This window comes from Delphinus delphis, chromosome 3, assembly GCF_949987515.2.
Source record: "Delphinus delphis chromosome 3, mDelDel1.2, whole genome shotgun sequence".
Lineage (NCBI taxonomy): Eukaryota > Metazoa > Chordata > Mammalia > Artiodactyla > Delphinidae > Delphinus > Delphinus delphis.
Genome location: NC_082685.1, coordinates 56,401,721 through 56,429,403, shown reverse-complemented (window position 1 = coordinate 56,429,403; position 27,683 = coordinate 56,401,721). Strand labels below are relative to the sequence as shown.

Sequence of the window (27,683 nt, the reverse complement as noted above, 5' to 3'; positions counted from 1 at the left end):
TTCCAATGTATGGTAACCTGAACATAGATTATTCAGAAACAACAATGTGCTTACGATAATGCATTTTGTTTGGGTGGGAAATTTTTAGAATATGAAAACATATTCTAGTGGCATGTAAAGAATCTGCAAATTAAGTAGCACGCAAAAGGCTAGATAAAAATGATCATATCTTGCTCCTTTGCCTCACTCCACTGGTGATGAAAACTACTTGCATGTGTGCACAAAGATCAACATGCAAAAAAATTTTTTACTTCATAATTTTTTAGCAAAACAAAAACAAACAAAAACCTAAATCCCTTAGTAAAGAAGCAATTAAAATTTATGCTACATCCATATTGTGAAAGGTTGAGTAAGACTTCTATTATTGGCATTATGCAGAGTAGACATCCAGAGCAATGCAAAAAAAAAAAAACTTTTCTTTAACATTTTGCTGAGCAACCACAAATTAAAGATTTCACAACGTGGAGAAAAGGGAACCCTCGTGTACTGTTCGTGGGGATGTAAATTGGTGCAGCCACTATGGAAAACAGTATAGAAGTTCCTCAAAAAATTAAAAATAGGGCTTCACTGGTGGCACAGTTGTTGAGAGTCCGCCTGCCGATACAGGGGACGTGGGTTCGTGCCCCGGTCCGGGAGGATCCCACGTGCTGCGGAGCGGCTGGGCCCGTGGGCCATGGCCACTGAGCCTGCGCATCCGGAGCCTGTGCTCCGCGGTGGGAGAGGCCACAGCAGTGAGAGGCCCGCATATGGCAAAAAAAAAAAAAAAAATTAAAAATAGAGCTACCACAGAACTACCATATGATCCAGCAATTCCACTCCTGGGTATTTATCCAAAGAAAATGAAAACACAAATTAGAAAAGATATATTCACCCGTATGTTCATTGCACCATTATTTATAATAGCCAGGATATGGAAGCAACCTAAGTAACCATCAATAGATAATGGATAAAGAAGATGTAAGATGTATATACATATATAAATACACACACACATATACACATATATGATGAAATATTACTCAACGGTTTTTTTAAAAAGAATGAAATCTTCCCATATGTGACAACATGAATGGAACCAGAGGGTGTTATGCTAAGTGAAATTAGTCAAAGAAAGACAAATACTTTATAATTTCACTTATATGTGGAATCTAAAAAATAAATTAGGGACTTCCCTGGTGGCACAGTGGTTAAGAATCCACTTGCCAATGCAGGGGACATGGGTTTGATCCCTGGTCCAGGAAGATCCCACATGCCGTGTAGCAACTAAGCCCATGTGCCACAACTACTGAGCCTGCGCTCTAGAGCCCATGCTCCACAACAAGAGAAGTCACCACAAAGAGAAGCCAACGCACTGCAATGAAGAGTAGCCCCCATCCACCGCAACTAGAGAAAGCCTGCCAGCAGCAACAAAGACCCAACGCAGCCAAAAGTATATTTAAAAATTAAAAACAGGGCTTCCCTGGTGGCACAGTGGTTGAGAGTCCGCCTGCCGATGCAGGGGACATGGGTTCGTGCCCCGGTACGGGAAGATCCCACATGCCGCGGAGCAGCTGGGCCCGTGAGCCATGGCCGCTGAGCCTGTGCGTCCGGAGCCTGTGCTCCACAACGGGAGAGGCCACAACAGTGAGAGGCCCGCGTACCACAAAAAATAAATAAATAAAAACAAATTAACAAACGCAGCAAAAATGAAACAGTTATAGATACAGAGGGCAAACAGGTGGTTGCCGGAGTGGAGGGGGGGTAAGGAGAAGAAAGAAATAGGTGAGGGAGATTAAGAGGTACAAACTTCCAGTTGCAAAATAAATGAGTCAAGGGTATAAAATGTACAGTGTGGGGGATATATTCAATAACTATGTAGTATCTTTGTATGGTGACAAATCGTAACTAGACTTACATGGTGATCATTTTGAAATACATTTTGAAATACACTTCTATACATTTTGAAATGTACTAAAATACTGAATCACTATGCTATATAACAGAAAGTAACATAGCATTGTAGGTCAATTACACTTCAAACACAAACACACAAACCAACTCACAGAAAAAGAGATCAGATTTGTGGTTACCATAGGCAGGGGGTGAGGGAAGGGGAACTGGATAAAGGCAGTCAAAAGGTACAAACTTCCACTGAGACAAATAAGTACTAGGGACGTAATATAAAATATGGTAAATAAAATTGCCACTGCTGTATGTTACATATGAAGCTGTAGAGTAAATCCTAAGACTTCTCATCACAAGGAAAAAAATATTTTTTTCTATTCTTTAACTGTGTATCTATACGAGATGATGCATGTTCACTAAACTTATGTGACAAACATTTTATAATGTATGCAAGTCAAATCATTATACTGTGCACCTTAAACTTACACAATGCTGTTTGTCAATTACATCTCAATAAAACTGGAAGAAAAAAAAAAAGATTCTACGGGGGCCAAAATGAAGTGAAATCAGAAATTGTGGAAGGTAAGAAAGCAATAAATTGGTTTTCACCAAGAGAGATTCTGCTTAATCCTAGAGACCTTCAGTATCCACACTGGCACAGACACAGGAGATAAAACCTAGGCACCATCCAAAGTGATGATGTTATTAAGAGAATCCTCAATTAAAGGGTTCCACCTTCAGTCTAAGAGTGAAAACAACAACAACAACTTGTCTCTCAGTACGGTAAAATAAACTTGTCTATCTATACCTTGGTAGTAAGTAAAATGAAAAAACAAAAATGTCCCCTAAGAATTTGTAACCATAAGGTGACTTCCTCATGGGTTCTGGTCCAAATTCACCCTATAAGGGAATTCTCCGGGGGTTCACTGGTTAGCACTCCACATTTTCACTGCCAATGGCATGAGTTCAATCCCTGGTTGGGGAACTAAGATACTGCAAGCCACACAGCTCAGCCAAAAAAAAATAAAAATAATTTTTAAAATTAAAAATTAAAAATTCAACCTAGTTATGGTCTAGAAAATCTCAAGCACAGAATTTCATTTACAGTGTTCCTAATTACATACATGGCAAAGGTGAAGTAAACCTGAAGATGGGTTAATAAAAATTAATCAAACTAAAACACAAAGAGAAAAAAAGGTGTAAAAACGAATAAAACAAACCAAACAAAAACAGGATACAGCAGGCAAGACATAAGAGACAATATTAAGTTGTCTAACATATGTGTAATTAGAGACGCAGAACAAGAAGAAAAAAAATGGAGAAACATCTGAAGAGACAATGGACAAGAATTTTCTAAAACAAATGAAAAAAAGAAGCCAAATCACACTTCCAAGACACTCAGAGAAACCCAGACAAAAATAAATACAACAAAACAAAACTAGATGTAACATAACCAAATTATAGAAAACTAAAACTAAAAAGAAAATCTTGAAGGCAGCCAGAAAATGACATACTGCATTAAGAGAAACAATGATAAGAGTTACATCAAACTTCTTGTCACAAGCTATGCAAGGAAGACAATGGAATGACATTTTCAAAATACTGACAGACAAAAGCTATTAACCAGCATTACATACACAGTGAACATATACTTCAAAAATGAAGGAGAAATTCAAACAAACAAAAGCTGAGAGAATGTATTCTAGCAAACATACATAAGAAATTTTAAAGGTAGCTGTTCCAGCAGAAGGAGTATGATAACATATGGAAACTTATAAAGAAATGAAAAGCACTGGAAATAGTATAAATTAAGATAAATATAAAAGGCATGCTTTTCTCATTGTTAATCATTTTAAAAGATAGTTGGGACTTCCCTGGTGGCACAGTGGTTAAGAATCTGCCTGCCAATGCAGGGGACACAGGTTTGATCCCTTGTCCAGGAAGATCCCACATGCCGCAGAGCAACTAAGCCTGTGCGCCACAACTACTGAGCCTGCGCTCTAGAGCCCATGAGACACAACTACTGAGCCTGCGTGCTGCAACTACTGAAGCCCACGAGCCTAGAGCCCGTGCTCCGCAACAGAAACCTGCGCACCGCAACAAAGAGTAGCCTGCACTTGCCACAACCAGAGAAAGCCCACGTGCAGCAATGAAGACCCAACGCAGCCCAAAATTAAATAAATAAATAAATTTTAAAATAAATAAACAAACAAAAAAAAAAGATAGTTGACTGTCTAAATCATGGGTTGGCAAACTGGCTTGCAGGCTGAATCGGTCACACTCATTTGTCTATAGAATGTCTATGGCTGCTTTCTCCCAACAATGGCAGAGTTAAGAGAGCTCTGACAGAGATCATATGGCCAGCAAAGCCAAAAATATCTACTATATGTCCCATTAAAAAACAAGCTTGCTGGGCTTCCCTGGTGGCGCGGTGGTTAAGAATCTGCCTGCCAATGCAGGGGACACGGGTTCAATCCCCTGTCCAAGAAGATCACACATGCCACAAAGCAACTAAGCCCGTGTGCCACAACTACAGAGCCTGTATCCTGGAGCCCGCAAGCCACAATTACTGAGCCTGCGTGCCACAACTACTGAAGCCCACATGCCTAGAGCCCCGTGCTCCGCAACGAGAAGCCACCGCAATGAGAAGCCCACGCACCACAACGAAGAGCAGCCCCCACTCACTAAAACTACAGAAAGCCCATGCGTAGCAACAAAGACCCAACACAACCAAAAATTAATTAATTAATTTTTTTAAAAAACGGTCAAGAAGGTTTAAAAAAAAAAAAGACACTGGCGGCAGTAGTTCTGGGGAGTACTCACTGGCGTGAGCCCTCCTGGAGGCTACCATTCTCTCACCAAGACCTGGCCCCATCCAACAAACTGGAGGCTCCAATGCTGGGATGCTTCAGGCCAAAAAACCAACATGGTGGAAACACAGCCCCACCCATCAGCAGAAAGGGAGCTTAAAATCTCCCTAAGCATACAGGTGCCCAATAAACACACCCCCTGACATGGCCCTGCCCACCAGAGGGACAAGACCCAGCTCCATCACCCAGTGGGCAGGAACCAGTACCTCCGACCAGGAAGACTGCACAAGCCTCTTAGACAGCCTGATCCACCAGGGAGCAGACAGCAGAAGCAAGAACTACAACCCTGCAGCCTGTGAAACAAACCACAATCACAGATAATTAAACAAAATGAGACAGCAGAAGAATAGGTCCCAGATCAAGGAAAAGATAAAACCCCAGAAGAAAAACAAAGAATGGGAGATAGGCAATTTAACCGAAAAAGAATTCAGAGTAATGATAGTAAAGATGATCAAGGAACTCAGAAGAAAAAATGGTGGCACATAGAGAAGACACAAGAAATGTTTAACAAAGACCCATAAGAATTAAAAATGAACAAACAGATGAACAATACAATAACTGAAATGAAAAATACACTATAAGAAATCAATAGCAAAGTAACTGAGGCTGAAGAATGGATAAGTGAGCTGGAAGACAGAATGCTGGAAATCACTGCCATGGAACAGAAAAAAGAAAGAAGAAAAAAAAATGAGGACAGTCTCAGAGACCTCTGGGACAACATTAAATGCACAACATTTGCATTATAGGGGTCCCGGAAGGAGAAGAGAGAGAGAAAGGACCTGAGAAAATATTTGAAAAGGTAACAGCTGAAAACTTCCCTAACATGGAAAAGGAAATGGTCACCCAAGTCCAGGAAGCACAGAGAGTCCCAGGCAGGGTAAACCCAAGCAAGAACGTGCCGAAAGACACAGTGATCAAATTGACAAAAATTAAAGACAAAGAAAAATATATTAAAAGCAAAAAGGGAAAAGCAACAAATAACGTACAAGGAAACTCCCATAACGTTATCAGTTGATTTCTCAGCAGATACTCTGCAAGCCAGAAGGGAATGGCACAATATATTTAAAGTGATGAAAGGGAAGAACCAACAACCAAGAATATTCTACCCAGCAAGGCTCTCATTCAGATTTGATGGAGAAATCAAGTTTTCCAGACAAGCAAAAGCTAATACAATTCAGCACCACCAGACCAGCTTTGCAACAAATGCTAAAGGAACTTCTCTAAGCAGAAAAGGCACTACTGGACACAAGAAAACTGAGAATAAAAAAGCCACCGGTACAGGCAAACATAAAGCCAGGAAATCATCTACACACAAATATGACATCAAAACCAGCAATCGTGAGGACAGCACAAATGCAGAATATTGGAAATGCATTTGAAATTAAAAGACCAGTAACTAAAAACAATCTTGTTCATATATAGACTGTTATATAAAAACCTCATGGTAACCACAAACCAAAAACCTACAATAGATATACACATAAAAAAGAAAAAGCAACCCAACACAACATGAAAGATAGACATCAAACTACAAAAGAACAGAAGAGGAAGGGAAGAAAAAAGACCTACAGGGCTTCCCTGGTGACACAGTGGTTAAGAATCCGCCTGCCAATGCAGGGGACTCCGGTTCAAGCCCTGGTCCGGGAAGATCCCACATGCCATGGAGCAACTAAGCCCATGCACCACAACTACTGAGCCTGCGCTCTAGAGCCCACAAGCCACAACTACTGAAGCCCGTGTGCTTAGAGCCCGTGCTCTGCAACAAGAGAAGCCACCCAATGAGAAGCCCGCGCACTGCACCGAAGAGTAGCCCCCGCTCGCTGCAACTAGAGAAAAGCCCACATGCAGCAACAAAGACCCAACACAGCCAAAAATAAAAATAAAATTTTTAAAAAAGACCTACAAAAAAATCCAAAACAATTAACAAATGGCAATAGAAACATACATATTGATAATTACCTTAAATGTAAATGGATTAAATAGTCCAACCAAAAGACACAGACTGGCTGAATGGATACAAAAACAAGACCTGTATATATGCTATCTACAAGAGACCTGCTTCAGATCTAGGGACATATACAGACTGAAATTGAGGGGATGGAAAAAGGTACTCCATGCAAATGGAAACCAAAAGAAAGCTGGAGTAGCAATACTCATAGCAGACAAAATAGACGTTACGATAAAGACTGTAACAACAGACAAAGAAGGACACTACATTATGATCAAGGGATCAATCCAAGAAGAAGATATAACAATTATAAAATATATATGCACCCAACACAGGAGCACCCCAAAATATAAGGCAAATGCTAACAGCCATAAAAGGAGAAATCAACAGTAACACAATAATAGTGGGGGATTTTAACACTCCACTCTCATCAATGGACAGATCATCCAGACAGAAAATCAGTAAGGAAACACAGGCCTTAAATGACACATCAGACATTCCATCCGAGAGCAGCAGAATATACTTTCTTCTCAACTGCACATGGAACATTCTCCAGGATAGATCACATCTCAGGCCACAAATCAAGCCTCAGTAAATTTACAAAAATTGAAATCATATCAAGCATCTTCTCTGACCACAACACTATGAGATTAGAAATCAATTACAGGAAAAAAAAAAAACTGTAAAAAACACAAACACATGGAGGCTAAACAATATGTTACTAAATAATCAATAGATCACTGAAGAAATCAAAGAGGAAATCAAAAATACCTAGAGATAAATGACAACAAAAATATGTTGATCCAAAACCTACGGGATGCAGCAAAAGCAGGGCTAAGAGGGAAATGTTCAGCAATACAATCTTACCTCAGGAAACAAGAAAAACCTCAAACAAACAACCTAACCTTACACCTAAAGCAACCAGAGAAAGAAGAACAAACAAAACCCAAAGTTAATAGAAGGTAAGAAATCATAAAGATCAGAGCAGAAATAAATGAAATAGAAACGAAGAAAACAGTAGAAAAGATCAATCAAACTAAAATCTGGTTCTTTGAAAAGATAAACAAAATTGATAATCCTTTAGCCAGACTCATCAAGAAAAAAAGGGAGAAGGCTCAAATCAATAAAATTAGAAATGGTAAAGGAGAAGTTACAAGCACAGAAATACAAAAGATCATAAAAGACTACTACAAACAATTATTGAATATATGCCAAAAAATAGATAACTTGGAAGAAATGGACACATTTTTAGAAAAGTACAACCTTCCAAGACTGAACCAGGAAGAAACAGAAAATATGAACAGACCAATCACAAGTACTGAAATTGAAACTGTGATTTAAAAACTCCCAACAAACGAAAGTCCAGGACCAGATGGCTTCACGGGGGAATTCTATCAAACATTTAGAGAAGAATTAACACCTATCCTTCTGAAACTATACCAAAAAATTGTAGAGGAAGGAACGCTCCTAAGAATCTGAAAAAAAAATTAATATATGTATATGTATAACTGAATGACTTTGCTGTACACCTGAAACACAATATTGTAAATCAACTATACTCCCATAAAATTTTTAAAATAAATAAGCAAACTCAAAGACATAGCAATAGAACTACCAAGACAAAGCACTCCGAGAAAAAAAAACAGGAAATAAAAAAGAAATGAGGACTTCCCTGGTGGCGCAGTGGTTAAGAATCCGCCTGCCAATGCAGGGGACACGGGTTCGAGCCCTGGTTCAGGAAGATCCCACATGCCGCGCAGCAACTAAGCCCGTGTGCCACAACTGCTGAGCCTGCGCTCCAGAGCCCGCAAGACACAACTACTGAAGCCCGCACACCTAGAGCCTGTGCTCCACAAGGAGAGGCCACTGCAATGAGAAGCCCGCGCACCGCAACAGAGAGTGGCCCCCGCTCACTGCAACTAGAGAAAGCCCACGCACAGCAACGAAGACCTAATGCAGCCAATAAATTAATTAATTTTTTTTTAAAAAAAGAAATGAGCTGGGACTTCCCTGGTGGTCCAGTGGTTAAGACTCTGTGCTTCCAATGCAGGGGACGCGGTTTCGATCTCTGGTTGGGGAACGAAGACCCACACGACGTGCAGCTTGGCCAAAAAATAAATTAATTAATTTAAAAAGGGACTTGCCTGGTGGCTCAGTGGTTAAGAATCTGCCTGCCAATGCAGGGGACACGGGATCAAACCCGTGTCCGGGAAGATCCCACAGGCCACAAAGCAACTAAGCCCACACACAAATACTGAAGCCTGTGCGCCCCAGAGCCCACATGCCACAACTACCAAGTCCATGTGCTGCCACTACTGAAGCCCCTGCGCCTAGAGCTCGTGCAGCGCACCAAGAGAAGCTAACACAATGAGAAACCCATGTGCTGCAACGAAGAGTAGCCCGTGCTCGCCGCAACTAGAGAAAGCCCATGCACAGCAACAAAGATCCAACGCAGCCGGAAAAAAAAAAAAAAGAAATGAGCTATCAAGCCATGAAAGGACATGAAAAGACATGGAGGAAACTTAAATGCATATTGTTAAGTGAAAGAAGCAAGTAATGAAAAATGCTCTTTTACTCTGTATGATTTCAAACATATGACATTCTAGAAAAGGCTGAACTATAGAGAAATAAAAAGATGAGGGGTTTGAGGAGGGAAGGATGAATATGTGGAGCATAGAGGATTTGGGAGACAGTGAAACTGTTCTGTATGATAAAGTAATGGCAGATACAAAACATTATACATTTGTCAAAACCCATAGAACTGTACAAAAAGTGAATCCTAATATAAACTACGGACCTTAGTTAACCGTGATGTATAAATATTCCTTCAATTGTAACAAATATACTACACAAATGCAAGATATAAAAAGAGGAAGAAACTGGGGAGGGGGAATGTGAGAGCTCTTTGTACTTTCTGCTCAATTTTCTTGTAAACCTACAACTTATGCTCTAAAAAAGAAAGTCTACTAATTAAAGCAAACAAACAGGTTGGGGACATGTTAAAAGGGTACAGGAGACAACCTGAAACAAATCTATGGAACACAGCAATGTTCAAATATAAACTCTGAGTGATTCTGCTGCATCTTAGTACAATACTATTCATGTTCCCCTCATCAACTCCTATATCCATAAACCCTCCTTCCTCTTCTCTTCCAGTACCGATATTACAAGCATTATGCAGGCTCTAGGCTAAGCTATTTGTACCCAAAGTCCCTCTGAGAACTCATTTATTTTCAAGGCTTCAACCTGGCGAATGACTCTCAAAATATTATCAACCCCTATCACCTACACTATCATCTAATGGTCATTTCTACTTGTATGTTCCACATCTCCTCAAATTCAACATGTCCCAAATTAAACTCACTTTTTCTACCCATACCAACATTCCCTACAGTTTCCCCATTTCAATTTCAGTCTCTATCAGTGATATCACCACTTGCCCACTCACCTAAGTCTCAAACCTGCAGCTGTTCTGTGTCCCCATATTCCCAATTTATCTCTAAGGCTCATTACTTTCTTTCATACTCACCCTCCTTCCTCTCCATCCCACTTCTGCCACTTTACCTTCTGCCCTTATTACTATACTCCTGAATTACTTCAAGAGCTTCCTACCTGTACTCCCTGATTAAATTCCGTAATTCATCTTAAATATTTTACCCAGTTTTCATGTAGCTAGCCCTGAACTGTTGGTCACTCCAATGATTGTTTTTGATGATTTTAGCAGACGCTATTGGTTGGCTACCCAGTATCTGCTCCTCTTACTTTGTTGACAGAGCCCCAGTTTTGTTTGGGTAGCCTGCACTGTCAAGAGACTCAGGGAGGTGAATCCTGTGGTAAATCTTGATTGGTCTTACCCATTCATGGCAGTTCCATACCCCAAGATTTAAGCCAAGCATGTAGCTCAGTTCTTGTCATGAAATGTGAGAGGTGGTCCTTTTGAAGACTTCTGGGAAAGATTTCTTTGCTCCCACAGAAGTGACACAAAACACATGATACTTTCTAACTCTGGATGTTGTCACATCTGAATGAAATCCTTGGAACTCCTGCAACCAATCTGAAGATGAAGCTGGCAAACACAGAGAGGAGGGCAGAGGCAAGAGTACTTAAAGAAGTGGAGTTAAAGCCCAATATACAGTCCCTGAGGAGGACTGATATGCACAGCATGGATAAATCGTGGAAGTACTACGCTTAATGAAAAAAAGCCACAAAAGGAGTACATATGATAATGATTCTATTTATATATTCCATATAAAGTTCTAAAATAGACAAAATTAATCTACAGTGACAAATCTGATTATCAGTTGCCTAGAGCAGGATCTGGGGGAGTGGAGGACTGACTTGGAAAAAGCAATAAGGAACATTTTAGAGTGATGAAAATGTTCTATATCATGATTGGAGAGGTGGTTACATTTGTCAAAACTCATCCAACTCTACTCTTAGAATGAATGCATGTTACTATATATAAGTTATAGCTCAATAAAGCTGACTTAAGAAAGATACATAATTAGTACTATAGTAGGCCAGATGGTTATACGTGCCAGGAGAAAAGTAAAGCCAAAAAACAGAGCATACAAGAGGCAAGTAGATGGGAGGTGGAAGTATGTATATACTACTTTTAAATAGGATGGTCATACCCAGCAATCCCATTACTGGGCATATAGCCAGAGAAAACCATAATTCAAAAAGACACACGTGGGCTTCCCTGGTGGCGCAGTGGTTGAGAGTCCACCTGCCGATGCAGGGGATGCAGGTTCGTGCCCCAGTCCAGGAAAATCCCACAGGCCTCGGAGCGGCTGGGCCCGTGAGCCATGGCCGCTGAGCATGCGTGTCCGGAGCCTGTGCTCTGCAACAGGAGAGGCTGCAACAGTGAGAGGCCTGCGTACCACCAAAAAAAAAAAAAAAAAAGACACATGTACCCTAATGTTCATTGCAGCACTATTTACAATAGCCAGGTCATGGAAGCAACCTAAATGCCCATCAACAGACAAATGGAGAAAGAAGATGTGGTACATATATAAAATGGAATATTACTCAGCCATAAAAAGGAACAAATTGGGTCATTTGTAGAGATGTGGATGGATCTAGAGACTGTCATACAGAGTAAGTCAGAAAGAGAAAAATATCATATATTAATGCATATATGTGGAATGTAGAAAAATGGTACAGATGAACCAGTTTGTAGGGCAGAAATAGAGACACAGATGTAGAAAACAAACGTATGGACACCAAAGGGGGAAAGTGGCAGGGGGGATGGTGGTGGTGAGATGAATTGGGAGATTGGGATTGACATATATACATTAATATGTATAAAATAGATAACTAATAAGAACCTGCTGTATAGAAAAATAAATAAAATTTAAATGATAAAAATATAAACAGGGCTTCCCTGGTGGCACAGTGGTTAAGAATCCGCCTGCTAATGCAGGGGACAAAGGTTCGAGCCCTGGTCCAGGAAGATTCCACATGCCATGGAGCAACTAAGCCCGTGCGCCACAACTACTGAGCCTGTGCTCTAGAGCCTGCGAGCCACAACTACTGAGCCCACATGCCACAACTACTGAAGCCCACGCACCTAGAGCCCATGCTCTGCAACGAGAAGCCACCGCAATGAAAAGCCTGCACACCGCAAAGAGGAGTAGCCCCCACTCGCCACAACTAGAGAAAAAGCCCATGTGCAGCAACGAAGACCCAACACAGCCAATAATAAATACATAAATAAATAAATTTAAAATAAATAAATAAAATGAATAAGGTAGTCATAAAAGAGTGGATATATGTATAACTGATTCACTTTTTTGTACAGCAGAAAGTAACACAACATTGTAAATCAACTATACTCCAATAAAAAAAGATTTTAATATATTAGTAAATAAATAAATAGGGTGGTCACGAAAGGCCTCAATGCCTATTTAGTAAAGACCAGAAGGAAGAGAAGGTATAAGCCATACAGACATCTGGAAGAAGGTGGCTTCATTCAGAAAAACCAGAAAATACAAAAGCCCTTGTCTTTTTCACTGATAAAATTTAAAAGTCATCTGAAGATTCTGACTAGAGTGATCTGAATTTTGTTTTAAAAGAGTCACTCTGTCTGCTCAGTTGAGGACAGCTATAAAGTGTAAGGATATAAGCAGGGAGCCCAGTTAGGAGGCAACTGCAATCCAATGATAGTTTAGACCAGGGTGGTAACAAGTAATGTTCAGATTCTGGGCAAAATTTAAAGATGGAGTCTTTGCTAATGGACTGAATGTAAGACTGAAAGAGAGGAGTCAAGGATGACTCCAAGGGACTTCCCCAGTGGTCCAGTGGTAAAGAATCCACCTTCCAACGCAGGGGACATGGGTTTGATCCCTGGTCAGGGAACTAAAATCCCACATGCCATGGGGCAACTAAGCCCACGCGCTGCAACTACTGAGCCCTCGCACCTCAACTAGAGAAACTGCATGCCACAAATTACAGAGCCCATGCACTCTGGAGGCCACGAGCCACAACTGGAGAGAAGCCCACGCACTGCAATAAAGATCCCACGTGCCGCAACTAATACCCAAGGCAGCCAAAAAAAAAAGGATGACTCCAAGATTTGAAAGAGCTGGAAGGATAGAAAAGCCATTTGCGGGACCTTCCTGGCGGTCCAGTGGGTAAGACTCCGCGCTCCCAATGCTGGGGGCCCGGGTTCGATCCCTGGTCGGGGAACTGGATCCCGTATGAATGCCGCAATTAAGAATTTCGCATGTCACAAACTAAAGATGCCTCATGCCGCAACAAAGATCCCACATGCCGCAACGAAGATCCCGCATGCCGCATTTGGCTATGCTGGCATAGCCAAAATAAATAAATAAATAATAGATAAATAAATATTAAAATTGTTCCCCTCCCTCCAACCATCATTCCAACTGCCTTTAAAAAAAAGGAAAGAAAGAAAAGCCATTTGCTGAAATGAGAAAGACTGAAGGAGGAACTGGTTAATTTGTAACTAATGAGAATTTTATTTTGGTCAAGTCAGTTTTGAGATGCCTATTAGACCATCAAATGTAGATATAAAGGAGGCAGGTGGGTATATGCAACTTGGAGTTCAGGAAGGGTTCTAACCTAAGATAAAACTCTGCCAGTTGTCAGTATATAAAAAAGCATTTAAAGAGATAAGCCTGGATGAGATCACTAAGAAACTGAGTATATACAAGAAAAGAGAAAAAAAATCCAAAGGCTGAGCTAAGCCCAAGATCAATCTAATATTTGGAAACGGGAAAGAAAAGGAACCAGTAAAGGAAACTGAGAAGGAATGGCCAGTGAAATAGGAGGAAAACCAAGAGGTGGTATCCTGGAAGTCACAGGAAGAAAGTGCATCAAGGAAAGAAAGATAAACTGGACTAAATGCTTCTAAGTCAAATAAGATGAGGACTGGGAATTCACTATAATTATTTAAAAAATCATGGTCCCTTCAGGAAGCCAATTCCATGTAAACATTCCTTGTTCTAGATGAGTAACTCACATACTGATAGGTTCAATCTGTACTAATTAAAAATCACTGTGTATTTTTAAATCAAACTATTACTCTTGAAATAGAAACAGTAGTATGTTAATCTATTTAAACATGACATTTATTTTTGGTGACTACTTGGTATTCTAAGCATTCTGGTAAATAATCACCTCTGATGTTTACCACTTTTACTCTGGCCTCATCAAACCCCAAACATTTCCACACATAAGCATCAAGCTATGCTACAAGTTTTTCCAAGATGTGATCTTTATTTTCCTAGTAGGTTAAAATATAACATTGGATAAATGAGAACCAATGGGTAATAAAAAATTACTATCCAATGAGTACTGAAGGACACAAACAGAATACTCTTGGTACAAAAGCAGAAAGTCACAGAGAAATATAAATATATTTTGGCACAAGTGCAAAAGACTCAGACACACACATACAGGATGCATATTGTGGTCCAAATCTTTTTACCCTGAGCCAAACAATGTAAAAGGCCTGGCTTACGGCAGTCATGCTCTTATCTATTTAGAGATACATTTTCAATACTGGGCTCCTGCTGCTGTGCAAATTTTGATATAAGAATATTCTAGTCCTCTTCAAAGCCAAAGGGATAGTGTCTTCCAAGTAATCTGGTCCATTTCAAGGTAACTGATCTTAGAACAAGAGTTGATAATGAGAGTTTCTGGCCAGAACAATGAGATAACATTCTCCCAGACATGTCCATTCAAACCTGAAATCTAAAATTAAAGTGGGTATACATTCTTCACAAAACCACAGGCACAGGCTTCCCTGGTGGCGCAGTGGTTGAGAGTCCGTCTGCCGATGCAGGGGACACAGGTTTGTGCCCCGGTCTGGGAAGATCCCACATGCCGCGGAGCAGCTGGGGCCGTGAGCCATGGCCGCTGAGCCTGCGTGTCTGGAGCCTGTGCTCCGCAATGGGAGAGGCCACAACAGTGAGATGCCCACGTACCGCAAAAAAACCCAAAAAAACAAAACCACAGGCACTAATGGTACATGCAACACACTACAATCCTAATTATTCCATCTGGGCAAAGGATATTTGCAATTCACAGCAATTCCTGATAGAAGTAATAAGAAAGAAAAGAATACCAATAAGTCATTACCAAGTGTGTATTGATGTATATGGACTGACTCTTACCTTTTAAGTCAATATTTTTTCTGAGTTCCTTTTGGGTGTTTCATTAAGCAGACTATGTTCCTTTTTTTTTTTTTTTTTTAATTTTTGGCCGTGTTGAGTCTTCATTGCTGCTCGCGGGCTTTCTCTAGTTGCAGTGAGCGGGGGCTATTCTTCACTGCGGTACGCGGGCTTCTCATTGCAGGGGCTTCTCTTGTTGTGGAGCATGGGCTCTAGGCACGTGGGCTCAGTAGTTGTGGCTCACGGGCTCTAGAGCGTAGGCTCAGTAGTTGTGGCACACAGGCTCAGCTGCTCTGTGGCATGTGGGATCTTCCGGGACCAGGGCTCAAACCCGGGTCCCCTGCATTGGCAGGTGGATTCTTAACCACTGCACCACCATGGAAGTCCCAGACTATGTTCCTTGACATGAACATGTCAGTCCTCTCTCAAACAGATTAGATAGCAAGTTGTTCCTAAATTTGCCACTACGAGATAAGTGGCAGCTAAAATCACAAAATTCTTGGTACAGCTTAAAATTTATTGTTTTTCACTTCAGAGAAATTCACCCAGTGTTAAGTCAGTTACAGCACCCAAATCCCCAATGACAAAGTAACAAAATTCAAGATTACTGCTATCTTTATTTTTATTTACATAGGAACAACAAAGTAATTTTTTTTACCCTTCCCTCAGTTAACTACATTAATTCTTGCTTATCACCAATTGGAATACACTGCACTATCCTCTTGTGTTGATTGTTACTTTCATGCAACAAAAGCAGATCAAAAAAAAAGTCAGGCCTTTTGATGTCAGGAAATGCACAAGGAAACTCCTCCAAGTAATGGTAACAAAATGAATCAATTACATTTAAACAAGTTCTAGCCTAAACTAAGCAACCCTACAACAAAGACACATTAAATAAAAAAAAATTTTTTAATAAAAATTTTATTTCAGCATGTTTGTACATCCCAAGGTAAGTTTAACAGACTTCTTTTTCTTTTCTTATAATAAACTCCTAATTGACACATTTTCGAAATTAATGTCCTGTGTTTCAGTGAGATTGTTTGGATTCTGGAGAACATGGGAGGGCAAGAAGGGAAAGAATTTTTAAAAGTATTCTTCTGCAAAAGAAAAATGGCTATGTAATTCCTACGCAAAATGTTTGTTAACTTCCCCTGCCATAAAACCAGTGATGTCATTCTACACTGCAGTAATCACAGTTATAACGAACACCGAGTTTTTAAATCACTGACAGCTTACAGAAATTAAGAATATTACTCAAAAATCTCCTCTCCCTAGAGTACCACATCTGTGGAAGAGGAGACTATGCCCAGCTGGGGTTATATACATACTCAGCATCAACAAAACTGAAGTCATTTTCCCTGCACACCAGGAAAAGTTGTTTTTTTTCCCCTTAGGACTCTGAGCAATGAAAACCATGACTTTATATGGCTCTGTATAAAAATACAAGAAGGCTGGATCACATTCTATTAGGAAAAGCAGCTCAACATCAAAACTCCTCTTCCTTTAAAATAAATCTAAAAAAATGACTAAAAAAATTTCTTCCTACCTTTGAAAATTATTTTATCTTTGCTTCATTTTCTCTACTGTAAACTACAGATTAATACTTTCAAAGAGAGTAAAAGGAGCTTATAAATTCGAATTTGCTGTGTGGCTCTCACAGCAAAAGTAGTTTGTATTTTTTTTTCTCCTACAGTAAGCATTAAATAAAATATCTAAACTTGGTTCTAGTGAGAACAACAATATAAACCATTATTACTATAATATCAATAATACTTAATATTTACTACACCAAGATTTGTTGTTTATTAGGAATGAAATATAGTACAACTATATCTTCAGCTTTAAAATTACCTCGAGGGGCTTCCCTGGTGACGCAGTGGTTAGGAATCTGCCTGCCAATGCAAGGGACAAGGGTTCGAGCCCTCGTCCAGAAGATCCCACATGCCGCAGAGCAAATAAGCCCGTGTGCCACAACTACTGAGCCTGCACTCTAGAGCTCGCAAGCCACAACAACTGAAGCCCGCACGCCTAGAGCCCGTGCTCCGCAACAACAAGCCACAGCAATGAGAAACCACCGCAATGACAAGCCCAAGCACTGCAATGAAGAGTAGCCCCCACTCGCTGCAACTAGAGAAAGTCCGCGTGCAGCAACAAAGACCCAACACAGCCAAAAATAAATAAAATAAAAATTTTTTTTAATTTAAAAAATTGTAAATAAATAAAATTAAAATGACCTTGAATTGACTGGAATACCAACTCTACATCAATATGAAATTGTAAAATGGTTGCAAAACTTGAGGTAGCATGATTATACCCCTTTTGATTAATATTTAACATAACTAAACCTAGAGCAACTGCAAATGTTTCATCTTGGCTTTTCTAAATGTCACAATTCAAATTACAAGTCAACATTCAAACTAACAATTAAAATCACAACAAAACCAACATGACATTTTAAACAAAGGGCAGTTCAACCAAACTGTCACAAAGAGTTCAGATTTCTACATCCTAATTAGCTGAAAAGTTGCTCGATTATTTAGATTTTTTTTAAATTTTGTTACCTATCAGAAATATACCTACTATTTTCATTTTCTACCTGTGCCACATTCATCTTAAGTTTTATACTTCTGGATCTTTCAACCATTAGAGATCAACCATCAAATTACTTCAACAAGTAGAAATAGCAACACCGCTCCCAAACAGCAATTTCTGCATTGCTAGACACTTATCTAGTTGGTAGATTTATACCATTGTTCATTCTTAGTTCCTTAAATGTAAAAAAATATCCACAGAATGGTGGCATACCTCTAAATTAGTTTAAATATGGTACAAAGTTATTTTTAGTTAGGTTCAAGTTTTAAAAAGGCACTAATCATTCTTCTCAAAGGCTAATCTACTCAAGTTCCTCCCATATTAAAAAAATAAAAAGCCTCATTTATCTCTTTTGGAAAGAAGAAATGTTATTTATGTAATGTTCAAGCACAAGGATATTAGAATAATGTACCTAATATCAAATCAGGGTCTGGATCATACCTATTGTTAATAAAAATAAATCTGACCTTTATTCTGATGATGGGCCTTTCAAACACCAGCATGACTAAATGTCATTTATGTGTTCTTTCAAATGTAATTCTAACTTTTAAAAATACTCTTATCTTCTACTATGCAAAGGAAAAAGGAAGAAAACTCCCATAAACGATTACAAGCTGGTTCTTATTCATGAAAAAAAAAATACAAGAAACATTCATTTGAGATCTGTTCCCTCCTTGCATGCTAGAAAGATGAAGACAAACACTTCCAACTATTCAGACAGATCATTCCACAGTTGTAACTTTCATCATAGTTCTTAAAGCGGTATGGTGAGGTCAGCTCACAAACAGCTTAAGTAGCAAAACTAGAAATTGGTGGTAGTAGTATCAGGCTACATAACAGCCTCTCCAAAGAATATGAAGTAAGAGAACTAAAATGTGCTGGCAACATGCCAAGAGACTGGATAGAATATAGCTTTGAGCAATGAATATGCAGAGCTTACAGTATATAGCAATTTATCATCTTACCCCATAGCCTGATTTTCCTTGTTTTAAACCAGAAATAGCCATATATAAGGGGTATTTAACAGTACCAGTTTTCTCCATGCTTATGACTGGGAAAGGCATATGGGCTTGAAATGACTTGGTAACCTAAATACACACCCTAAAATGAAAAATCTGATTTCCATCCTATGTGAGGATGAGTAAGGTAAAATATACAATTGTATTGATGTTATTCTGCACAGAATAGCTTTTATTCTCCAAAAATTATACTGCCCTCAGCATAATCCTAGAGGCTTGGGTTTTTCTATATTGTCAGTTCTGACTATCTCTGCAACTGGTTGACATGTAGAATTTGTCAACCTTCTCAACAGATTTAATAAAGAATTAATTCTGTCAGATCAAAGGACATAATTTTGGTCAGAAACAATTCCTTTGACCTTAATCAAAATATATGTTACTTTTAGGGCTTCCCTGGTGGCGCAGTGGTTGAGAGTACGCCTGCCGATGCAGGGGACGCGGGTTCGTGCCCCAGTCCGGGAGGATCCCACATGCCGCGGAGCAGCTAGGCCCGTGAGCCATGGCCGCTCAGCCTGCGCGTCCGGAGCCTATGCTCCGCAACGGCAGAGGCCACAACAGTGAGAGGCCCGCATACGGCCAAAAAAAAAGAAAACAAATATATATATATATATATGTATGTTACTTTTAAAATTTCACCTTTATTGAACTATATATTTTAAAAGCATAATAAACTCCAATTCTTAAGTCTCTGACACTTCCTAAACATTTTCTTTCTAAAGAACCAAAAGAAAATGCTGTTATTTTAGGCGAGCGAATCATATTCAATTCAAATCCACATGCATTTAACACCTATTTTGTGCCAGACATTATACTGAGAACTGAGGAAACAAAGATAAATATGTATATGGTCTCACAGAGCTGACAATCCAGTTGGGAAAACCAGACCATTTCAAACTCAATCAAGTTCTGCCCCCCACCCTCATACTGCCACCCACGTGCTCTACTAGCTAGAGGAACAAAAGCTCTGGTATCCTCCAGGAAAGTGTAAGTAAATCTGCCAGGCAAGATGGAAAAATCTTCCGAGAAGATAAGCTACGTCTTGAAAGATGAGAATTTCACAAGGGAAAGTGGGATACTGCAGGCCAAGAAGGACAGAAGGAGCAAAATCAAGAAAGCACAAAAACATGGCATGCGTGAGGAAACCCACGTGGCAAGGGTAGGGATAACAATTTTGAGTACATGTGCTACTACTTTCTACCCTCAGCCCATGACAGACCTCACTGATCAATTAAAGCATGTTTAAGTCCACATGAGACTCAAACTCCTTCTCAACAGATAACTCAAAATCAATGGAAGGAGGCAAGTCCACGAGATGAAATTTATGTGCTATCCTCAGCCTGGGAAGAGAAAGTGGTGGGATTTGAGGCTAGAAGGGTAAATTAAGAACAGATTATGAATGACAGTGAATGCTAGGCTAACAAGTTTAGATTTTATTCCGTGGGCAACCAAGGGTGAACAGAGGATTTTATGAGAAATAATGACATGATCAACTCTGGCAGATGTCTGGCAGATGTGCAAAGAAAGCTTTTGGACCAACAGAATAAAGGCAGAAAGAACAGTTCAAGAAGCTATACCTTCAGGACTTCCCTGGTGGCACAGTGGTTAAAAGACTCCATGCTCCCAATGCAGGGGGCCCAGGTTCAATCCTGGTCAGAGAACTAGACCCCACATGCAAGCCGCAACTGAGAGTTTGCATATCGTAACTAAGGAGCCCACCAGCCGCAACTAAGAAGCACACGTGCCATAACTAAAGGAGTCCTTGAACCGCAACTAAGGAACCTGCCTGCCGCAACTAAGACCCGGCACAACCAAATAAATAAATTAAATAAATATTTTTTAAAAAAAAGAAGCTATAGCTTCTCAGTCCAGGCAAGACACAATGAGGCCTGAATTTCAGCAATGGCAAAAATCTATTGCAGGTTCTAAAACAAAAATGTAATGTTTTAGATTTCATAATTCTTGGTGCCTTTTTTTTTTTTATAACTTTATTTATTTTTGGCTGCACTGGGTCTTCGTTGCTGCGCACCAGTTTTTCTCTAGTTGAGGCGAGCAGGGGCTACTCTTCATTGCAGTGCGCGGGCTTCTCACTGCAATAGCTTCTCTTGTTGCAGAGCACGGGCTCTAGGCGCGTGGGCTTCAGTAGTTGTGGCATGCCAGCTCAGTTGTTGTGGCTCACGGGCTCTAGAGCGCAGGCTCAGTAGTTGTGGCACACAGGCTTAGTTGCTCCACAGCATGTGGGATCTTCCCAGACCGGGCTCGAACCTGTAACCCCTACATTGGCAGGCGGATTCTTAACCACTGAGCCACCAGGGAAGCCCCTAATTCTTGGTTTTAAAACAAGTTTGGGAAGAATTAGTATTCTAATTAGAATTCCCTAATAATACTCAAAAAGGAAAAGAAAAGACAAATTAAGGGAAACACTAGAATTAAAGAAGTGAATCACAATTCAAAATTACTCAAGACTATAAATTCAGAAATAGATATTTCAGGTTTAGCATCAAGAAAGAGAACATCCTCATGACCAGACTAATACTCAGCAAGTCTTTTCTTCCTGAGGGCACTAATACTCTAGCCAACAACACTACTTACCTTACATGCCCCTACAAATCCCAGCGAGAGGCAGAAAGCACAAAAGTCAAATTTAAAACCGTATCTCAGCCTTTAAACTCTAAAATTCTTTGTGAATACAACCCATATGTAGCACTTTGGGCAGTATGCAAAAAAAGCAACTTCCTATCATTTCTGCAGAATGTTTAATAAATGAAAGTATTCTAATTAAAAATTAGAACTTCACTGTAGATCAAAAGGCCAAAGAGAAAAGTTTTTCTGTTTTGGAAAAAGAAATTCTTTAGCTGTTGCAAACAAAGGCTAATGAAATCCAGGTGCAACATATCAACAAGCATGCTCGAAAAGCTAGCATTACTGTTTTAAGACCTAAGGATATTCAAACTAAAGATAAAATTATCCTGTAGTGAATGCCAACAATGCACTTCATACTACATAGACACATATTCAAGGGTTCTACTTTGTTCTCATCCCAATTCTTTTGTGTCCCAGTAACAAACTCTCAAATTGGGATTATCTTCCTTTTAAAACAAGCTAAAATGAAAAACATGAACTCCAGCAATAAAATTTATTTGTGGTGTATTGTTTATTCTGAGAAAGCAAATCAGAAGAACAGTTTGTCATAATCAATCTCTTTTCCAGAAAGATATGGATTAGCTAGTCATGAGCAGGGTCTATTTCTCATGATGTCATTCTAAAGTCATCACTAAATGTTACACATGCCATGCTTCCTTCAAATCAATCACAAAACAAGTCATCCTAGACTGAGGTCAAATTCCTTTCCAACTAAAAGAGCTCCAAACTTAAGTAATGGTCCACTTACTAAGTAATAATCAGAGACCAAATTCCAGAAAAACCCTCCTCCTGTACCTCCCCCACCTAAAAAAAAAAAAAAAAAAAATTAGTCTCCTTTTAGCTCAGTGTAATGGAATGTGACCTGTAGTTAAGGGGTTTTCCATTCCTATTTACTGCTTAGAGAACATGAAGCAGATCTATTCTCTCTCAGAAGGGTAATGTATTCTTTTAAAAGAAAAAAAATGAAGTGTAGGAGGTTAATCATATATAATAATTAGAACAAACAAAAGGTAAGTTGATTTACTAGATTTCTCATGTTCGACAGAATGAGTATATTTAAATCACAACTGAATGTTTATTTTTATTTTACAACCTGATCAGACATCTAAAAGATTTATGATTTGTGTGACTACTAATAGCTAGGTAGGGAAGGGGAAGTTAAAACTACAACTACTTAAATAAATCTTCACACATGAAACTACTATAAACATCTTTTCACAACAAATCATATCTTTATCATTGAAGTTACACACTTAAGTACCTAAGCATGGAGAGAAGAACAGGGAATAAATATTTTTAAAATGTACTTCACAGTTTAAAATTAAACACATTTATCTGGAGTTCAGTTTCTCATTTTTCAAAAAAAGAAGATATTTTACTAGGTGATCTTTAAAGCTACTATGATACTTTAACGCAAGTTGTAAAGTGAACAAATTCTATGATTTAATTCAGACAAACCTCTTTGAAGATAATCCCCTTAAGGATATACTTTACTTACATTCTTCCTACACCTTCATACATGTTAGTCTCATCTACCAAAGTCATAATCTCTGTATCTGTAAGATGTGCATGCTTTTTCGTTCTGTTTAGCTGTTCAATCTGTATGTCTGCAAGCTTCACCTTCTGTTGAGTGTCAATCACTTTGGCTTGAAGCTCTGTGAAGGCCTAAAAAATAAGTCCATGATTTAGTAGGTGCAACATTTTACAGGAAACATTTAAGTCAAATCTAAATATATTAAAATAAAGCCTGCTAACCAGAGACAAAGCTGTGAAATTTACCACAGCAAACATCAATAAAAATCAATATAATTGTAAACAATCAAGCCACTATGCTAAATACATTTGACTCTTGAACAATTCGGTGATTAGGGGCACTGACCCTCCGTGCAGTTGAAAATCCAAGTATAATTTATAGGTGGCAGTTCCTATACAGCAGTTCCTCTGTATCCTTGGTTCTACCGAGTGGATTCAACCAACTACACATCGTGTAGTACTCTAGTATTTTCTATTTTTAAAAATCTGCATACAACTGGATCCCCGCAGTTCAAACCAGTGTTGTTCAAGGGTCAACTGTACTGAATTTACTCAGTCCTCAGAAGATGCAACCTATTTGAAGCAGAACAAGGGTAAATAATAACCATATCAAGTAGCAAGTATCCGAGGAGTAATAAAAGCACTAAATGCAAGTCACAGGATGAAACCCAGAGATCCAAAACAAGAAACATAAATGTAACAACTCACTACATCTGTATTACACAACTAGGTGTAAAGTACTTTCCCACATTTGTTTGAAATATTAACATGTGAATATTAATATGAGAATACTGACAGGTATAATAAAGGTCTCATTTACTCTTTTCAATAATCCTGAGTTAGGGATGGCAGTTTCACCACCACAGTTTACAAATTAACTAAATGTTTTAAAGAGATATAAATGACTTGCACAGGGCTGAACAACTACTAAGTGGAAAAGCAAGTACTTAAATCCATTTCTTCTGACCTCTAGTTCAGGAATCTTTCTACTCTACTATCTACAGTAATATTCAGAAAATGAATATTTTAAGAGAAAAACAAGAATTTCAAAACATTGTTAGAAGAATTGCATCATGATCTTCATACGCACATACCAAGCCAAATTTGACACTTGAGTACCCTTACTCAAAGATAAACGTTTCTTGGATACTCATGAAGTGCCTAGAATGACTTTCACATGCTCTCAAATTTATGCCTTAATAATAACATTTGCGGCTGCAATACACAGCAAAAGCTACTACTTAATTTTTATTCTCACTTTGTTCTCGCCGACTAGTAAGGTTTCAAAAGATTCATTTCGGGGGGAGAGGAAGTGCCTAAAGTTTCCTACTAGTCTCCACCTGCCGCGCCCCCACCCCCCGGCCCCCGCCAAAAAAAAAAACCTTATAAAGATATTAGAAGACCTTTAAACATGTTTCTTTTTCAATTAATTTCATTGGTTGTCAAAACTACCCAATTTAAGTCTGTAATCATTTCCTTAGTTTGCATTCACTGTCCACAGGTTTCCTAGCAACAAATTCAAATAATACTGAGCGGTAAGTCCATTCACAGCTGTACTCTATTGTTAGCTCTTTCACTAAACCCTAACTTAAATTTGAACTTTTAACAGAAAAAAAAGGTGAACTTTTATAACACTTTAAGACACAGTTTGCTAAGGAAGCTGGCATATTGTTAATGCTAAGATATTACAGCACTAGAGACCACATAAGGACTAAAGGTACAAGTTTCAAACAAGAAGCAAGACACACACACATAAATCCTCAGAGCAATAATACGCAGCTTCATTTATTAGGTGGAAAAGCTATTTCAGCTGTCCTATTTCTTATGCAGAGGTTGACCAGGAGACAGCCTTAAGTAAAATTTGCTCTTCTAACGAACCAAAACTAATGGTCAAAAGGTGGGAAGTAAGGCAGAGAATACTGGATTCTAGTCCCAACCTTGGTCTGAGTCTTTTCTGAAACTGTTTCCTTTTCTAGAAAAGTATAGGTTTAAAGTAGGTAAAGTCTAGGAATCCCGACAACTCTTTAAGCTGCGAAAACGTTCCTGAGTAACAACACATTTATAGGCAATTGTTTGAAAAGAGAAAACCAATTCCTTCTGATACCGATTTTATCTGGAAAACTTTGTTTCTTTTTTGACAAGTCTTTAAATAAAAACGGGGGCGGGGGGGGGGGAGCTAAGACCAAAGCCCTAAGATGAACACTGCTATGAGAATACCTAACTGAACTGTATGTAGCGACCTTACAAGGTATGGGATTGAAGATGTGGCCTAAAAACACAGGTTGGACTTGGATTTTTTCAAAGCAAATTAGAATGCAGAATTAGATGCCTCAGCTCGGGCAGCCGTCTCAAAGGGCTCCAGCTGGAAACGCTCACTTCAGGCCTCACTATGGAACTGAAAACTCCAAGCTCAACGAAAGGTCTCTGGAACTCGGAACTAGGGAACAGAAGAGCCATCGGCCCGTCAGACTTAACCAGGCCCAGCGCAACCGGCTCTTACCCAGCAAAGAGCAGCTCGCCCCCGACTCCAGCCTAAAGAGAGCCTGTCCCGCCTTAGGACTCTGGGAAACCATTCCCCATTTCCCTGGAGCCTTCCGCAGAACTCGAGTCTCACTCGATATTCTTGTCCACAGTCCCCTTAGCTTCCAAAGAAAAAGTCTCTGCCTGCTCAAGACCCTCTTTTACCTTCTTCAACTCCAAATCCACGGGGGCCGCCATCTTGCTTCACTCCTGCGCCTGCGCAGTGGGAGAAGGCCGGAAAGAGGATGGGGGAAGGGCGCTCCTTGACGGTTTGATTTCCCCCCTCCCTTCTGCGCCTGCGCTTGAGTCTGGCTGCTCGGTTTTCCAACATTCTCCAGCGCTGGCAACCCCCGAAATATGCAGGATTCCGATTCAGAGTACATCTTCCCCACGTGACCTATAGGCCTGCCCTGTTTCTCCACATTCTTCCAAACACAGCACAACGCGCAGATTTCGTGTATGGTTTTAAGCATTTTGACAAATAGCTTAATTTGTGCTGCTAAATTGAGATGTATGTAGATTAGGCCAAAACCTCTTAAGTCATTCATGCCTTCGGCGAGTCCCTGTGCTGTCAGGCATGAGAGAATTGGCATGAGAGAGTCAGCCTGAGAGAATCAGCCTGAGCTTCAGGCATGGCAGTGTGGAGAAGACCAGAAGGCTTAGGTGAAGTGTTCTCCCAAAGAACTTATTTCTACTGAACGCTCCTGGAAGACCTTCTAGACATAGTGGTTCTCACGAGAGGCCACATTAGTTTGTTTAAAAAAAAAAAAAAAAAAAAACAGATTCTCTGATCCTCATCCCAAACTTAATTACTTAGAATTTTTGCTATGGGGCCCAGAAATTTGCACTTTTGCAAACTCCCCTTATGACCTGGTGCAAGTGGTCTGCAAACCACATTTTGAGAATCTGCTATAAAGTACCTGTCATTTGAACCAAAAGAGTAACTAGTAATTGGACTTCTGGACATGAAAGAAATATATGTCTTACCTACTCTAAAAATCTGTGGGGGAGAAGAAAGGGCAGGGAATTTGGAACTAGACAGATCTGTATTCAAGGTTTGGTCTACCTTGAGCCTAGGTATGTCTGGTTCCATATACTAGTTGTATAGCAATAGAGTTTGTCTCCTCATTTAATATGAGAATAACCCTAACAGGGTTATTCTGAGGAATAAATAAGATCAGGATGAAAAGCTCCGAGCATAACACAATGCACACAGTAGGTACACGATAAATAGTTGTAGTTAAGTTCATGTAGTTACCATTGTTGTGTTTGTCTTTCAAACGGGCCACATCCTCCTTTATGTATTTTTTTATTTTTTACATCACATCACACAGACCATAAATAATCTCTCCTCAGACTCTCAAGACTACATCTATTCCTTTTTCAAGGCTCTTTCTATCTTAAACAAATTTTTTTTCGTATTAGACTTACTAGCAATCCAAGTGTCCATCAGTGAATGAATGTATAAACAAAATGTGGTATATACCAGGGGTCCCCAGCCCCCGAGCCGAGGTCCAAGCAAAGCTTCATCTGCCTCTCCCCATCACTCACATGACTGCCTGAACTATCCCCCCACCCCACCCCACCTAGTCCATGGAAAAATTGTCTTCCATGAAACCGGTCCCTGGTGCCAAAAATGTTGGGGACCGCTGGTATATACATAAAATGGAATAGCATTCAGCCTTTAAAAGGAATGAAATTCTAATTCTACTTAGAATTCTAATGCTACAACACAGATGAACCTTGAGGACAGTACGCTAAGTGAAATAAACCAGTCACAAAAAAGACAAAATACTGTATGATACTATTTATATGAGGGACTTAGAGTAGTCAAAATCATAAAGACAGAAAGTAGAATGGTGTTGCCAGGGGCCAGGGGGAAGGGACAGTAAGGGGAATTCTTGTTTAATAGGTATAGAGTTTCAGTTTTACAAGATGAAAAGAGCTCTGGAGATGGAAAGTGGTGAGGGTAACACAGCATTATGAATGTTTTTAATACCACTGAACTGTACACTTAAAAATGATTACAATAGTAGAT

At 39.5% G+C, this 27,683-nt stretch overlaps 1 protein-coding gene across 2 annotated transcripts in view; it reads right to left on the bottom strand.

The window, feature by feature from the left end:
- PFDN1 (prefoldin subunit 1) overlaps window positions 1-25,879 on the bottom strand; it is a 59,773-nt gene extending 33,894 nt beyond the window's left edge. For both annotated transcript variants that reach the window (XM_060008713.1, XM_060008714.1), the window contains exons 1-2: window positions 25,811-25,879; window positions 23,091-23,257 (exon numbers count right to left, since the gene is read on the bottom strand). In XM_060008713.1, coding sequence (XP_059864696.1) covers window positions 23,091-23,257; window positions 25,811-25,843 — 200 coding nt within the window. In that variant the 5' untranslated portion in view covers window positions 25,844-25,879. The remainder of the gene's footprint in view (window positions 1-23,090; window positions 23,258-25,810) is intronic.
- Window positions 25,880-27,683: the final 1,804 nt, after the last annotated feature.